This window comes from Aethalodelphis obliquidens, unplaced genomic scaffold (assembly GCF_003676395.1).
Source record: "Aethalodelphis obliquidens isolate GAN/ISIS:26980383/991018 unplaced genomic scaffold, ASM367639v1 scaffold85, whole genome shotgun sequence".
Taxonomy (NCBI): Eukaryota; Metazoa; Chordata; class Mammalia; order Artiodactyla; family Delphinidae; genus Aethalodelphis; species Aethalodelphis obliquidens.
Window position 1 is genome coordinate 7,124,880 of NW_020838029.1, and position 15,795 is coordinate 7,140,674.

Sequence of the window (15,795 nt, forward strand, 5' to 3'; positions counted from 1 at the left end):
TTCTCTAAAATTGCTTGCTTTACATTTTCCCACATAGCGTTTCATTCCCTAATTTTCTCTTCTTTTGTTCCACAACTAGTTTATTTGCAGTGTAATGCTTTGAATTCTGTTTTGCCTCTCTTTCTCCAAAACCCTGTTCCCAATCAGCCTTGTTTACTTTAAAAACAACAACAACAAAACCAACAGCAAAGTAACACATGTGGGTTTTTTGTTGATAAAAGTAACATGTTCATTGGGACACATTGGAAAATATACAGAGTAAATAAGTTACTTAAAATCAAGTCCACCAGTCAGAAAGAACCAACCACTGTGAACATTTTGGCGTGTTTCAAATCTGTAATGCGTGTACGTGTGCGTTTATAGACACATTTTTTTTTTTTTGCGGTATGTGGTCCTCTTACTGTTGTGGCCTCTCCCGTTGCGGAGCACAGGCTCCGGACGTGCAGGCTCAGCGGCCATGGCTCACGGGCCCAGCTGCTCCGCGGCATGTGGGATCTTCCCGGACCGGGGCACGAACCTGTGTCCCCTGCATCGGCAGGCGGACTCTCAACCACTGTGCCACCAGCGAAGCCCTATAGACATATTTTTAAAGTGAAATTGGTCATTATGATCTTGTCTTGTTTTCGCTTCACATTATATCATGAGCATTTTATTTCATTAAATAGTCTTTGAAAACATTTTTAATAGCCACATAATATTTCTACCCTCAGCCAGCTTTTTAGAGAATGCTTTCCTACTTTTCCAGCCTGTTCTTTTTTAGTCCCTCCTGCCCTCCTTTCACTGAATTAGACGGTTTGTTAAACCCCTGTTCTCTTCAGGAGAGGGAAGAAGGAAGGAAGCTATAATTTGTTGACTACCAAGCATTGGGTAAGGAGCATATACATATCTCTTAATTCTCCCAAACAACCTTGTGAGGTAGACATTATCATCCGTGTTTCACAGTTGAGGAAATCAAGGCTTAGAGAAATTAAGTAATTTGTTAAAGTTACTCAGCTAGCAAATGGTAGAGCCAGGACTCAAACCCAGGGCAGTTTACTCCAAAGTCCATGGTTTTTCACCATGCCATTTTGCCTCGTAGCATCCTCTGGTGAGCTCATAAGCTCTTAGCCCATTCCATGCTCTGGTTGGAACTGAAATTTCTTTATCCCATTTTCTATTAGATGTCTCTAAACCAAACAATCTAAATGGCACTGGTATAAAGCCCTGGGCCTAAAAACAATAAGACAAGGCTTAGAAGAAATTAGGTTATTGACCATAAAGGCTGTTAGGACATAGAATTGTCCCATAGCTTTGATGCTTTTCTGCTTCAGGCTTCTGATCATATACATCAGATGCCTCTCTGCTAGAATGAGCAACATTTGTGAGATACCCAAAAATCTGTCCATAAAACTATGTCAAAACTATGTTTTCTCTTTAAATGGATTGTTCTGCATGACCTTTTTCTGCAGTGAATGCTCTAAAGGGGAGTTCTCTGTATTTCTTGCTCCCTTTACTAAATAGAAGCTAAGTTGTATGATTTGTGCCACAGCCTCCTGACTTGTATGATACCAACACATCCCTCAGTATGTCTCGAGATGCCTCTGTATTTCAAGATGAGAGCAATATGTCTGTCCTGGATATTCCCACTGCCACTCCAGAAAAGCAGGTGACACAGGTAGGATATTCTTTTTCTCTTTGTGAGATTGGTAGTGTGCTTGGGGGTAGGGGATGGGGGAGTGATGGTGGTGGTGTGTGGACATGTGTCAAGGATGATGATTGGACCCCTTGGCCCTGGGAATTAAGGCCTGGAAATGTGATTTCAAGGTGGGACGGTGGCAGGTCGCATGACTGGCATTGTCTTCTATCTGTCACCATAGGCAGAGTCAGGCACAGCAGAACTTAAGGGAAGGTACAAGTGTGAAAAATGTGTGAGGCATCACAGCAGCCTGACAGGTGACTAGAAAGACCAACTGCATTCAGAGACAGAGTTCAAAATAATTGCCCTGCTACTTTACTGTATATGAGTTATCTAAATTAAAGTTATTCTTAAAATTAAGTTTTTTAAGTTGGCCTTTTCTTGAGGTGTCAGCAGATACTCCTGATCTGAATCCAGAAATCTTATCAGCTGATCTCAGTCAGGGTTCCACTGGAGAGTGCAAAATCCAGGAGGGTTTTTCTGTCCCAGAGTCCAACACAAGCTAGGGAAAGCTTGGTTTAGAAAGGAGGAGTCTCCTTGTGATGATACAGTAATAGTAGACCAAGGCCTTCCTGTTCTTTGGGTTTTTGTTTTTCTTTCTTTTAACCCTACCTGTGATTTCCAAAGAATGAATGGGGGAAAATGCACATGCCTTGAGCTGTGTAAACAGCCCCCACTAGCTGTGGGGTTGGCTGGGATATCAGGGAGGAGCATCGGTCCTGAGTGAGAGCCCTCGGTTAACTCCTCCTACTGGCACGTCCCTCAATGATGTGCTATTTGTGTTCCTTACTCAGATGCGCCAGGGCCGAGGTAGGCTGGGCGAGGAAGACTCTGATGTAGATATTGAAGGGTATGATGATGAGGAGGATGGGAAACCTAAGACTCCAGCCCCAGTGAGTATGCTTACAGAAAGCTCATGGTTACATTATACCCTTATATGGTAGGAGCCCCAGTAGTACAGGACAGGCCAAATCCCCAGGCGCTATCAGAAGGTCTCCATAGTGAGGCCCAATCTGACTTGTAAGAACCAGCTAAACAAATCTATCCACCAAAATTATGTAACTTCTTGTAAGGCAGCAAGGGGGGTGCGGCTGGTGGTGGCTTCTGGTCTTTTACTTGGTCGATTAATGGGACTTTGATCCTCAACTGGTCTCATTTAGGAAGGTGAAGATGCAGATGGTGATCTTGCAGATGAAGAGGAGGGAACTGTGCAACAGCCTCAAGCCAGTGTCCTGTATGAGGATTTGCTTATGTCTGAAGGAGAAGATGATGAGGAAGATGCTGGGAGTGATGAAGAAGGAGATAACCCTTTCTCTGGTACGTAGCTCACCATGGCACCCTCAGGACTTGGGAGGAAGCTCTGGGCCACATATGCTGTTACCAGAAATTGCTCTTTTATTGAAGTCCCATTAGTAGACCTCAGGGTACTGAGCACTCACTCATAGGCTGATCAAATTTATTAGTCTTAGAAGAGGTGAAAAAATACAACACAGGAGGTACAAAAGATGACAGTCAAAAAGGCAATGCCAAAGCAGCGGTTTTGATTTAAATACTTGATAAAAACGAGATAGAAGTGTTATATGTGGCAATAGGGAAGGAAAATGAAGAAAAAAGATCCTGCTTTGGGATTTTTTTGTGGATTAATGACAATAGCAGGGGATGAGTATAGGAGGACATGATGGGGGGGGGAAGAACAGATAGATAGCACTGAAATGGAAAAAGGAAATGATTTTTTAATTCTCTTTCCAAACTACAGATCTTGTCAATGTTGACCCTAGGCAATCCTCTGAGGTGAGGAGTCCAGGCAAGATGCCTCTGTAGATGCATGGGATTAACTAGTTCTGGAAGACTAAGCCAATGATGTTAATTCTTTGTCAAACTTATCTCAAGATCTGTCTCTTTTCGCAGCTATCCAGCTGAGTGAAAGTGGAAGTGACTCTGATGTGGGATCTGGTGGGATAAGACCCAAACAGCCCCGCATGCTTCAGGAGAACACAAGGATGGGCATGGAAAATGAAGAAAGCATGATGTCCTATGAGGGAGACGGTGGGGAGGCTTCTCATGGTTTGGAGGATAGCAACATCAGGTAATCGGTAGCAACATGCTACAGGGCTGTGGCATCAGTGCCCAGCTATGATGTCAGAGGGCCCAGCATCAGATTACTTTCATCCATCAAACATTTCCTGAGCACCTACTAGGGCCAGGCACTGTGCTAGGCCCTTGGGGATACACAGAGGAGCAAGACATATCCTGCCCTTGAGGAGCTCACAGTCTAGTGGAAGAGACTGATACAACGAAATTATTACAAATACAGTGTGATGAGAGCTACATAGCATAGGTTAAGTACAAAGTGCCAAGTCACCACTGAGGAGGGAGTATCTCTCTCTGCTTGGAGTAATCAGGGAAAGTGTCACAGATGAGGGAACATTTGAACTGGGCCTTACAGGATGAATAGGAGTCTACTAAGTAGATAAGTGGCAACAGGTGAGGAGATCCTTAGAGATGGAACAGTATGTTCAAAGGCACAGAAATATAGCAAAGTAAATTCCAGACAGAAGGGAGGTTGCTGGGCGTTGTGACTCTAGAAGTAGCAAGGGATTATACTGTAGAGGACCTTAACTGGTATGCTAAGACATTTGGATTGTGGTTAATGGGAATCATCACTTTAAGGAAAAGAAAGTAACATCAAATTTGTGTGTTAAATAACTCTAGGGCAGTGATAAGGAATTCAGCTAGAATCTATTAGGAGTGGAAGAAAGGGAAGGGACATATTCAAGAACTGTTCAGAGGGTAGATCAATTGGATTTAGGAGGTAAGGAGATTAGATATATAATGAATGGGAATGTCACTGAGAGAAGAAAGAGGAAAAACAGGTATTAGATGGAGTGGGAAAGGAGGCAAAAAATGAATTTGTCTGTGGACATGTTGGATTTAAGGTACATATGATACATCTAAGCCACAGGTATCCAGCAAGCAGTAAGAGTCTATTCATCCAGCAGATATTTACAAGTACAAAAGCAAGGATGTTGTCCTTGCTTCAAGGAGTTTAGTCTAGTGGGAAATCTAAAACAGGCAAACAGATGATGATCACAGTGTAACAAGAAAAGTGCTCTGATAGGCAGCGACAGGATTTTTCTGGGACTTGGGTAGGAGTGGAGTAGGGGAGCTGGTTAGAGAAGCTGAGCTGAATCAGAATAGGAATCAGCTAAATGAAAAGGAAAGTGAAGGACATTCCAGAGACTAAGAACAGCATGTATGACGACACAGAGACATGAAACACTTCTAGAGAATGCAAGTAGCTCAGTGTGGCTGGAGGTTTTGATCATGATCTGTGTAATAGAGACAGTTTAAAGAAGTAGGTAAGGACCAAATCATGAAGGGTCTGAAAATTTGGGGCAGACATCGAATGAGCGTAGTATGATCAGATCTGTATTTTGGAAAAGTTGCTCTGTGCCCCAAAAGAAAGATGGGCAAAAGCCATGAATTAACAGTTTACAAAAGAAATGCAAATGGCCAATAAATATATGAAAAATTAGTTTTCCTAAGAAAGAAATACAATAAAACAATGAAATGCAATTTTTTTACCTATAAGATGGGCAAAGATTAAAATGAATGATAATGCCCAGTGTTGAAAAAGGCATGAGGAAAAAGACATTCTGAAATGACTGGTTGATGTAAATTGAAACGGGTAGGTGAGAGAGATACAGCAATTTATCATTATAAATCAGAAACTTAAAAAGCGTACATCCCCTTTGGCCCCCACATTCCATATCTAGGAAGTTATTCCATGGGAACAATAAAATACCTTCATCAAGATGTTTGTACAAGGATGTTTATCACAGCATTGTTTCTAATAGTGGGAAAATTGAAGACAGCTTAAATGTTCTAGTGAGAGACTGAAATAAATCCTGTTAACAGCCATACAGTGGAATACCATGCAGCTATTAAAATGATGATATAGATGTATGTTTATTGACATGGAAGGATGTTCATTATAAACATTAGTGAAAAAGCAGATTCCTGAAGAGTATGTAGAGTATTCCAATTTTGTAAATAAAAAGAAAATGTTTAAGCATCAAAGTGAAGTGCATAGAAAAAAATTTGGAAGGTCATGTACCAAAAGATTATCTCTGGGTGGTAGAGTTATTGGTGTTTTTTTTTCTTTTTCTTTTTTTCTGGTGTATATTCTAATTTTTTTTTAACCAGTGAACGTGCATTACTTGTGGGTTTTTTTAAGTAAAATTAAGAATAAACAAACAAACAAAAATAAACAGCACTCTGGCAGAAATGTGAAGAATTAATTGGAGGAGAGCAAGACTGGAGGCATGAAGACTGATTTCAGTGGTGCAGGCGGCCAGGGATCACAAAGGACTAAGCCAAGGCAGGCAGAATAGGGCTGGAAAGGAGGGGGTAGAGACAAGATATATTGAAAAGGTAGAATCTTCAGGACTGTTGACTAATTGGATATGTAGATGAGTGAAGCTGTAAGTGGCAGAAGAAACTATGAGGCTCTCAGAGCATTTATGGTCATGTAAGCTGGCAGTGTGTTGTTCAGGTGTAGGGGAGTTTCTTTCATTCAGATTCTTGCGTATATGAAGTTGGCAAGTTGATGTTTTTGAATAGGATCATTTTTCTCTCAGGGACCTGTAGAACAGTCCAGAACCATCATTTTAGTGTCCAGGGGAGGTGAGATGGGCTGATCCCTTGGTGGCACCAAGAACGGGACTGGTCAGCTAGAGGATGGTGTCCGAGCTTGAGAGATGACATGTTTCTCTTCTCAGTTATGGGAGCTATGAGGAGCCTGATCCCAAGTCGAACACCCAAGACACAAGCTTCAGCAGCATCGGTGGGTATGAGGTATCAGAGGAGGAAGAAGATGAGGAGGAGGAAGAGCAGCGCTCTGGGCCGAGCGTACTAAGCCAGGTCCACCTGTCAGAGGACGAGGAGGACAGTGAGGATTTCCACTCCATTGCTGGGGACAGTGACTTGGACTCTGATGAATGAGGCTTCCTTTGGGCCTCCTTGGTCAGCCTTCCCTGTTCTCCAGCCTAGGTGGTTCACCTTTCCCCCATTTGTTTATATTTGTACAGTGTCTGATCTTGAAATCACCAGATTAACTAGTACCGTAGCCTTTAAAAATTAGTAAGTAAGGGCTTCCCTGGTGGCACAGTGGTTGAGAGTCCGCCTGCCAATGCAGGGGACACAGGTTCATGCCCTGGTCCGGGAAGATCCCACATGCCGCAGAGCGGCTGGGCCCGTGAGCCATGGCCGCTGAGCCTGCACGTCCGGAGCCTGTGCTCCGCAACGGGAGAGACCACAACAGTCAGAGGCCCGCGTACCACAAAAAAAAAAAAAAAAAAATTTAGTAAGTAAGTAACTGATAAAAAAATCACCTCTCCTGATCTTCCTGGGGGCAGTGCCACCCTTTGATTTAAAACCAAGCAACCCCCTTCCCCCTACCACTAACAGAGAGTAATCTTCTCCAGTGTCCCCTTTAACTCCATTTATTGCTCTTAGTATCATTCTTTCCTGGGGAAAGAAGAGAAATCATGAAATAACTAATAACTTTATGTCCTCTTGATGTATTAGAAAATTTCCAAGCATGGTATCATCTCAGTTTTCTAATTTGCAGGCTGGAACAGGGGACAGCCCCTCTGCTGGGACAGAGAATTGGATTCTGGTGGACTCTATGCCACACTAAAAACATAAACCTCTTGGACAAACTGAACTGCCCATTATTTTATTATTTATTTGATTATACAATGCCTTGTTCCTAAATGGATTGGAGGCAAATAACTAAATGTTTGAAACAGCCTATATGTCAGAAATGATATGTTGCCATGTAAATGTGTTCTGTCCCTCCCCCCCAGGGGAAATGGTAGGGAAATGGTAAGTTCCTTAGGGCAAAGACTGTGTCTTCTGTTTCTTTTCATGCTTAGGATATGGTTCTGTGCAGAGTAGGTACTCAGTAAATGTTCCTAGAATCATAAAATCCTCAACAGATTCATTACTGAGCGTCTGCTCCATGGTAAGCGTTCCATCAAAACCTTGGGATGCAAAATGAAATAAGACGCATTCCTTTCACTGAACAATATCACCATCAAGTTGGGGGAGGGGAGGTGGAATTCAAGACGTTAATAAATCATTACAGTACTGTGAGATAAGTGCAATTAAGAAGCTAGATATAAAGTATAGGGGAAAAAAGAAGAGTGATCATGTCTGAAAAAGTCAGGGAAGTCTTCCTAGAGGTAATTTTTAAGCTGATTGTTGAAGAATTAATTAGTAGGAGCTTGCCAGATGGAAAAGTGCAGGCAGAGTGTAACATGAAGTGAAAAGGACGAACTCCAGAAATGGCAGAGTGTGTTCCTAGTTTGTTTGTTTGTTTGTTTGTACCAGCCTTGTTCCAGAAAGGATTTAAGGTGGTTTATGTTCCAGTCCCTCGAATGCTGGAATGGCTAGAGATGAGACTGAAAGATGGATAGGAAGCATATCGTCAAGAGCTTTGATTTTGTTGCTAATGCATATGAATTCATATTATGAGAAATGAGGCGCTCTAGTGGAGTGATATAATCAGATTTGTGTTTTAGGAATTTTCTGTATATTAAATGAGGAAAAATTGAACAATCATGTAACAAGTGTGATACCGTTTTTGTAAATGACAAAACCCATGTGTGTGTATTTATATGTGCTTATATGTATATGCAAAGGAAAAGGTCTGAAAGGATATACACAAAACTGTTTGCAGTGATAACCTCTGGGGAGTGGGATTGGAGGGGAGGAGGATTGGAGGGGAGGGGGCTATATGCTTGTGTGTATACTGGGTGGGGTATTGTGCTTTTATTTCTGTATTTGAATTTTTTACAAGAATGTATGATTTTTGGAATAAAAAAATTAAAAAAATTCCAGCACTAGTGCGGAGAGTGGTTTGGAGAGGGGCAAATCTAGTTCAAGTATGGGGTAGTGGAGCCTGAACCAGGGCTGTGGCATTAAGATGGGGAGGAGGGGGATGAATTTGAGAGCTGTTTAGGGGATAGAATCAACAGGACTTGATGACCAATTGGCATTTGGGAGTGGAGAAGGAAGAATGAAAGGTGGCTTCCAGAATTTTGGTTTAGCTTGATTGGATGGGTACATGGTATTCATTCATTCAGCATTTATCGAGCCACCTATTTTTATCAAGTAGTCTGCTAGATGCTGATACAGACGTTAAGATACAGTTTCTGATGGCAGGGCACTTAAGGTCTAGAATGAGTGGTAGACACATAAATATAAATAAGTTTAAAAGAAATGATCATTGCAATAAATATTTATAAAGTTTCATGGTGATAAGGAGTTACCAACTCTGCTTATGAAATGAGGATAAGAAGCCTTCGTAGAGGGGAACCCTTCAGATAGATCATGAAGAGTAGGGAGGAGTTTGCCAGGGTCAGTGCGGGGGAAGTATTCTAGGCAGAGGGAACAGAATGCTTAGGGGCATGAAAGTACATGGTCTGTTCATGGAACAACAAGTAGTTCTGGATGGATGGAATATAGGAAACATATGTAGTGTAGTGATTATTTACAAGGCTCAGGTTCAAATGCTCATCTTAGATCACTGGCACAGTGTGGAAAATGGATGGGCTGGGGAGGGCTGATGCCAGATGAGAGATGATGGAGACTTAAAACTGGCTGAGGCATTGGCAGTAGGCGTGAAATGAGAGGTACCTCTTGGTGACTGATTGGATAATGGAAAGTAAAAAAAAAAAAAGTGGAATCTAGGTTTCTGACTTAGGTGATTGGGTAAATGGTGATGGCCATTCACTGAACAGATTGAGGGTGGAAGGTAGGAGAAATAGCTAAGTTCGGTTGGGAGCATGTGTGTTTAAACTATGATAGGTAGAAAGCTTAGGATTTGTGCAAACTTGGGAGTAGGTGAGATCACACAGGAAGCCTGTGTAGAGTCAGAAGAGTATGGAGGGCAGAATGCTGGTATAGACCAATTTTTAGGGGTGGTCAGAAATAGGAGAACTTGAAGAATGATATTTCTTAAACCAAGGAAGGAGGTTTATTTAAAGGAAAAAAGAAAAAGACTTAGCATCTATACCACAGAGAAGTAAAATAAAGCCTGAGAGCTTTGGGGTTTGGCAACTAGGAGGTCCCTGGTGACCTTAGCTAGCAAGAGAGTGAGATTAGAAGCCAGCCAGCAGGAGGTTGAGGGACAGATGGAAGATGAGGAAGTGACAAGAGAGATCATAGACTACCCCTTCAAGAAGCTAGGCTGAAAAAAAATAAAAAATAAAAAAGAAGCTAGGCTGTGAGGAATAAAAGAGGGGGAGAGTCTTAAGATGGAAGAAAAATAGGGACTTCCCTGCCTGTCCAGTGGTTAAGACTCTGCACTTCCACTGCAGGGGCCGCAGGTTTGATTCCTGGTCAGGGAATTAAGATCCTGCATGCGGAGCCTGCGAAGCGCAGCCAAAATTTAAAAAAAAAAAAAGGAAGATAAATAAGTACGCTTGCGTAGGCTTAAGGGAGAAAGCAATAGAGAAGGAGGGGTTGGAAAAAAGCAAGAGAAGATAATTGTTGGAAAGACCTCTGTGAAAACAGGAAGGAATGTTAGCATAGATAGCATTTCCTCCTATAGGAGAAGAGATTCCCCCCCCCCAGACAAAGGAAGGAAGGAGTTGGAGTTACATATCAGCCTATAGATGAGGGAGGTAGAAAGTTGGAGGAATTCACACTTCATAGCTTCAGTTTCCTCTGTGGAATAGGTAAAATCATCCTTGTGAGAAAAGTGAAAATGGGATGGGAGCTCGAATAAAAGTGTTGAACTGCTGAGAGAGAGAATGAAAAACCAAAAACCTGCTAAATGTCCCATTAGTAGCAGAGAGGTTGAATTGCGGTACGTCCAGTCAAAAAATATGCAACTGTTGAAGAAGAATGAGGAAAATCTACATGTGCTAATAAGAAAGATATTCTTGAAGAAATAAGTCTTAGAATAGTAGGTGACATTTAATTTCACTTGTTTAGGAGACAAAAGGAATGTAAATCCAGATTTGCATATTCACAGAGAAGATTCCGCATGTTGCACTTCAAACTTAACACCTCTAGGAGTGAGGTAGGGTTGGGGAGGGGCGCATTCTCTTCACTGTAAACCCTTCTATTAATGTTGAAGTGTTTCTTGGTATTTTTTTTTAATGGTCATGAGGGAAATGGGAGCTGGAGCTGACATGGGATCCATAAAAGGATTGTTATAGGTGTTCAATGAACAAATGAGGTTAAAGGCTGTTTATTTAAAATGGTACCGATTTACTTTATTGTGTGATTTTTCCCCAAAGGTCCTCAGCAACACAGCTGTCATGGTGTAGAAGCAGAAAAGGTAAAGCAGTTTGCATGTGACTATAAATAGGGATGGTTAGAGCATGGTGCATATGGAAGGGGCTGGCAAAAGCTGAAACTAGAATTAGCCAGGGTCCAGATCATGGAGAGCTCTATATGCTTTGCTAAAGAATCTAGACATAATCCTAAAGGCAGTAGGAATCTATTGAAGGATTTGGATCACTTTAGCTGCAATTTGGGATATGGACTATAGAATAGGACTGGAGATGGTTGTGGCAGTCATTTAAGCAAGATATGAGTCAGTTGTGAAGCAAGAACAGTGGGCAAAGATTTGAGAGAATTGAGGAGGTAGAATCTACAAGTGATTGATTAAATGTGGGGGATATTTCAGTCAGTCAAATGCTGATTGAGCCTAGTGGGTGCCAGGCATTATTCTTCGTGCTCTGAATACAGCAGTGAATAAAACATACCCCCTTCCCTCAAAGAGTTTAGGATCTAGTGGGGGCGGGGAGACAAACAAGTGAATCAGAGTGAGAGAAGTACTCCGAAGACAAAACAAAGTGATGTGAGAGGGTATGGGGTGAGGGTTCTAACTTAATGGTCAAGGAAGACCTTGCTGAGTAGCTCTCATTGGCGTATAAATATGCATGTATTACTGTGATAAAACATTTTTTTTTAATTTGAAAAAGTAAGCAATGAAGGAACCACAAAAGGTACTTTAAAAGACTGGCCAGAGAAGTATGAGGAAACCAGGATACAGTTTTTTGGGATGCCAAAGGAGAATTTCAGAGGATGGAATGGTCAGCAATGTCCAGTATTTGCAGAAAGGTCAGTCAGATAAGGACTGAAATATGTCATTTGGACTTGGCAGTTGGTGAGCCTAATGAAAATAGTTTCTTTGGAATGGTGGATGCAGAAACCAGATGGCAAGTGGGTTTAAGAACTGAATTGAATGTGAAGTAGAAACAGAGCTTGATTTGATTAAATAATAGCTATCATTCACTGTGCCAGCCCCTCTGTGCAGAGAGCTCTTCTTACCTGACCTCATTTAATCCTGAACCATCTATGAGATCAATATTATTCCCATTTTACAAATGAGGAAACTTCCTCAGGAGCACCAAGGGTCGAAGAGATTAGCTTTAGCCTAGAGAAGGGCCATCTTTAAATTAAGACCAGAAAGATGGGTACTGGATAGAGAAGCAGTAGGAAGGAAACCATGACTCTGGGCATTGTGGACCATGGTAAGGAGTTTTGTCTATATTCTAAAAGCAGTGGGAAATTTTTCAGTGGGAGTGGGGTGGAGCCTGAGAAGGTAACGTCAGGATTGTGTTTCCAAAACACCGGTTCCATATCAGTGTAAAAATAGACAAATTTTTTTCCTATTGGTAGTTTAATCTCCTTTGGCAATTCCAGGGTCTTTGGTATTACGGTGCAAATATTTGCCTAAATATAATAGTCTAATTTGTTTCCCCCTGACGTTGAAGATAAGCCACTGGTGTACTTGTACTGATTCCCAGGCCCCAGTTCAACCTTCTTGAGTCAGAATGTCTGGGGAAGACTGGTGATGTGTATATTTTACAGATGGCCCAAGTGATTTTTGGCCACGCCACGCAGCTTGTGGATTAGTTCCCCAAACAGGGATTGAACCCATGCCCTTGGCAGTGAAAGCACAGAATCCTAACCATTGGACTGCCAGGGAATTCCCTCCAAGTGATTCTTATCTGAGAAGTTTGGGAAACTGATTCAGCAACATTCCCAAATTTATGCTATCCTCTGTATCAGCTGTTGTTGCCAAAATCTTAGCTCTCTGTGCACCAGTGCCAAACAGAAATATGTAGACAGAGTGATGGAGGAGAAAGAAAGAGTGGCTTTATTTCTTTGCCAGGCAAAGGGGAACACAGTAGGCTAGGGCCTCAAGAACTGTGCCCCCCTTCACTGGGGAATAGGGAGAGGTTATATAGTCAGGGGTAGTGGTCAGAGGTATGTGATAAGGATCAAGGCAGTAACAGTCTTGCATTCTTTCTTCTGCAGAGTTTCAAAAGGGTGGGGTTGCTGACAAGATTAGGGTGTATGTAGGGTCTACTAATCTCCTGAACTTCTCTGGTCCCTTTAGTCTTGCCTCAGGCCCTTGATTAGCAACTGTTCAGGTCTGCCCTTTGGAACTCAGGGAAGGTCATGGAGGCTGGAGTCTTGCTTACAAGAAATGGGGGACAAAAAGGCCTCCCGGCCCAGGAGCCCCAGAGGGCCCTACTCAGCATCGATCCCTTCCTTTTCTTTGATATTCCTCAATCTTGAGGAGAACAGATGTTGGACAAGAAAAGGGAACAATCGTTTTGGATAGAGATGTTAATCGTAAACTCGGCAGAGGAACTCAGCTTTCGGGGGACTCGGTTTTCATCCCCACTTCAGCTGTATCTTTCCCCAAATCTTTTAGGGAACGGGGCGACAACAGCTTTAACTACTTCTTGCTGAGCTGGGGCGTATTCCTGCCTAAATTTTGGGGAATAGATAACAAATTAGAAGTATTTGAGTTCCAAGTCCTGGATCTGAGTCTTGTGTGATTAAGAACTCAAACCTTTGTTTTGCCATTTTGGTGTAGCAGACCCAGTTAGAAGTAAGAGGAGTGACAACTAGAACGTTAGTAGACAGAACAGATCTCATTTCCTTGGGAATTCAGGGAAGTAAGTCTGAAGCCCAGTCTGGAACCGGCACTTCAGAGAGACTTATTGTAGCCAGTTGTTTCCAAACCATTCCCTGTATGGGGAAAACCTATCAAGGCAATCCTGAAGACCCAGAAATAGGAAGCTGACCACATGTCTAGCAGTTAGAATTATCGAAATAATCAGCATGTGAATCTATAGGTAGAAGGTATGAGAAAGGATAAGAAAACAACTTTCATTCCACTTGTCGGAACAAATACTTAAAGTTTCCCAAAGGGTGAGATGTCTGTTTCTCAGGAGTCTGTTGGCTGTAGGCAGGCTTGGCTGGTCAATAGCTGATAATCTTCTTACTCTGGTATGATGTACCCACGGTTTTACTCTATCTAATTTTAGAGAGGCGTGAGTAGTAAGAAGAACGTGCTAAGATAAGATCCCTTTCATTTTTTTCTTCAGGCTGCTGCTGCTGCTCAGGTCATTGCTCTTTTTCATACTTCAGCAGCACCCCGTCTCCCGCTTTGAAGGGAGGTAAGAGAGCTTCAAGGGAAGGGGAAATGAGCCAGGTCCAGGATCTCGGGCAAGCTGTCTACTTCTGATGTCGTCGTCTTCTCGCCCTGGTGTGAGTGTAGTTTCTCCTTTGTTTGAGCATTGTTTTGAGGTGATTTTCAAGGTCAGCCATCCTCTCTATAGGCCACTCCAGTGCAGGGGCCCTTTGTGAGTGGAAATTAATCCAAAAGTCAATTCCCTTCAGTTTTGCTGTGCATAAGCTAGTTAAGAGTACCTGAAAAGGGTCCTTCTCTCCAGGTTGGAGATAGTCCTTTAAATTTTGTCTTTTCCGGTATGCATAATCCCCTGGTTGCAGGTCATGGGGCATCTGATCTTCATCCAAAGAAATTACGGAGATAAGCTTCAGAAACAAACTTAGAGTATCCTTTAATAATGCAATTAAACTCCGCTCCGGCTCCGGATAAGCAGCGGATAAGCAGCGGCTTGGCGTGGGCTGCGCGGAGAATGGATGCCCTCGTGACCTAATGTCCGGCAGGCTGTAGGGCCTGCCGACCCGGCTCGCAGGGAATCGACCGGCTGCCTGAGTGCCTGCGCCACCCACTACCATGAACGAGGAGGCCATCTGCAGTGCCCTGCCCACCATCCCGCACCACAGGCTCTCCAACTTGCGCTACCTGAGCCGCGGCGCGTCCAGCACAGTGTCTTCTGCCCGCCATGCAGACTGGCGCGTTCAGGTGGCCGTGAAACACCTGCACATTCACACCCCGCTGCTGGACAGTGATTGGTGAATTATTCTCTGTAACCTGACTTCTGCCCAATGAGTGGACCTTCCCCAACAATCTCCCAACTCCTTATGAGTAGACTGCTGCCATGTCATGAGGACATTCAGAGAGCCAGTGGAGAGGCCTATGTGACAAAGAAGGAAGACCTGACAGCAACATGAGCAGTCTTGGAAGGGGACTCTCCCCCAGTTGAGTTTTTGTGTTTTTTTTTTGGTTTTTTTGTTTGTTTGTTTGTTTGTTTTTTTGCTGTACGCTGGCTTCTCACTGTTGTGGCCTCTCCCGTTGTGGAGCACAGGCTCTGGATGCACAGGCTCAGCGGCCACGGCTGATAGAAACTGAGATAATGTCTGTTGTTCTAAAAAATAATAATAATAATAATGATTCGATTAAACTTTACATTAATATAACATAACAGCAAAGAATTATGTGAGAGATGAGTCTTAGTAATTACAGATCTCCATTAACAAAACTGGGATTTAACATTCATTGCAAAATCTTTTTCTCTCTAAAATTACCCTCTTTTTTACTAAATGTAACCAAATTAAAACTAGATGGTTTGTAAAATAAGTGTGGGCTCAGTAAACTTGGTTTGATGATTTATATAACTGTAATTGATCATATAGACTTTTTACTTGCTGAAACTTTTTTTTTTTTTTTTTTTTTTTGCGGCACTGCAGGCCTCTCACTGTTGTGGCCTCTCCTGTTGCGGAGCACAGGCTCCGGACGCGCAGGCCCAGCGGCCATGGCTCACGGGCCCAGCCGCTCCGCGGCATGTGGGATCTTCCCCGACCGGGGCACGAACCCGTGTCCCCTGCATCGGCAGGCAGACTCCCAACCGCTGTGCCACCAGGGAAGCCCC

The 15,795-nt window shown here is 42.8% G+C and overlaps 1 protein-coding gene across 1 annotated transcript in view; it reads left to right on the forward strand.

The window, feature by feature from the left end:
• TAF1 (TATA-box binding protein associated factor 1) overlaps window positions 1-15,447 on the forward strand; it is an 85,386-nt gene extending 69,939 nt beyond the window's left edge. The window contains exons 26-32 of the mRNA XM_027093615.1: window positions 1,529-1,654; window positions 2,470-2,568; window positions 2,836-2,992; window positions 3,584-3,761; window positions 10,990-11,030; window positions 11,680-11,818; window positions 14,104-15,447. Of these exons, the coding sequence (XP_026949416.1) occupies window positions 1,529-1,654; window positions 2,470-2,568; window positions 2,836-2,992; window positions 3,584-3,761; window positions 10,990-11,030; window positions 11,680-11,818; window positions 14,104-14,179 (816 nt within the window). The 3' untranslated portion in view covers window positions 14,180-15,447. The remainder of the gene's footprint in view (window positions 1-1,528; window positions 1,655-2,469; window positions 2,569-2,835; window positions 2,993-3,583; window positions 3,762-10,989; window positions 11,031-11,679; window positions 11,819-14,103) is intronic.
• The last annotated feature ends 348 nt before the right edge of the window (window positions 15,448-15,795 follow it).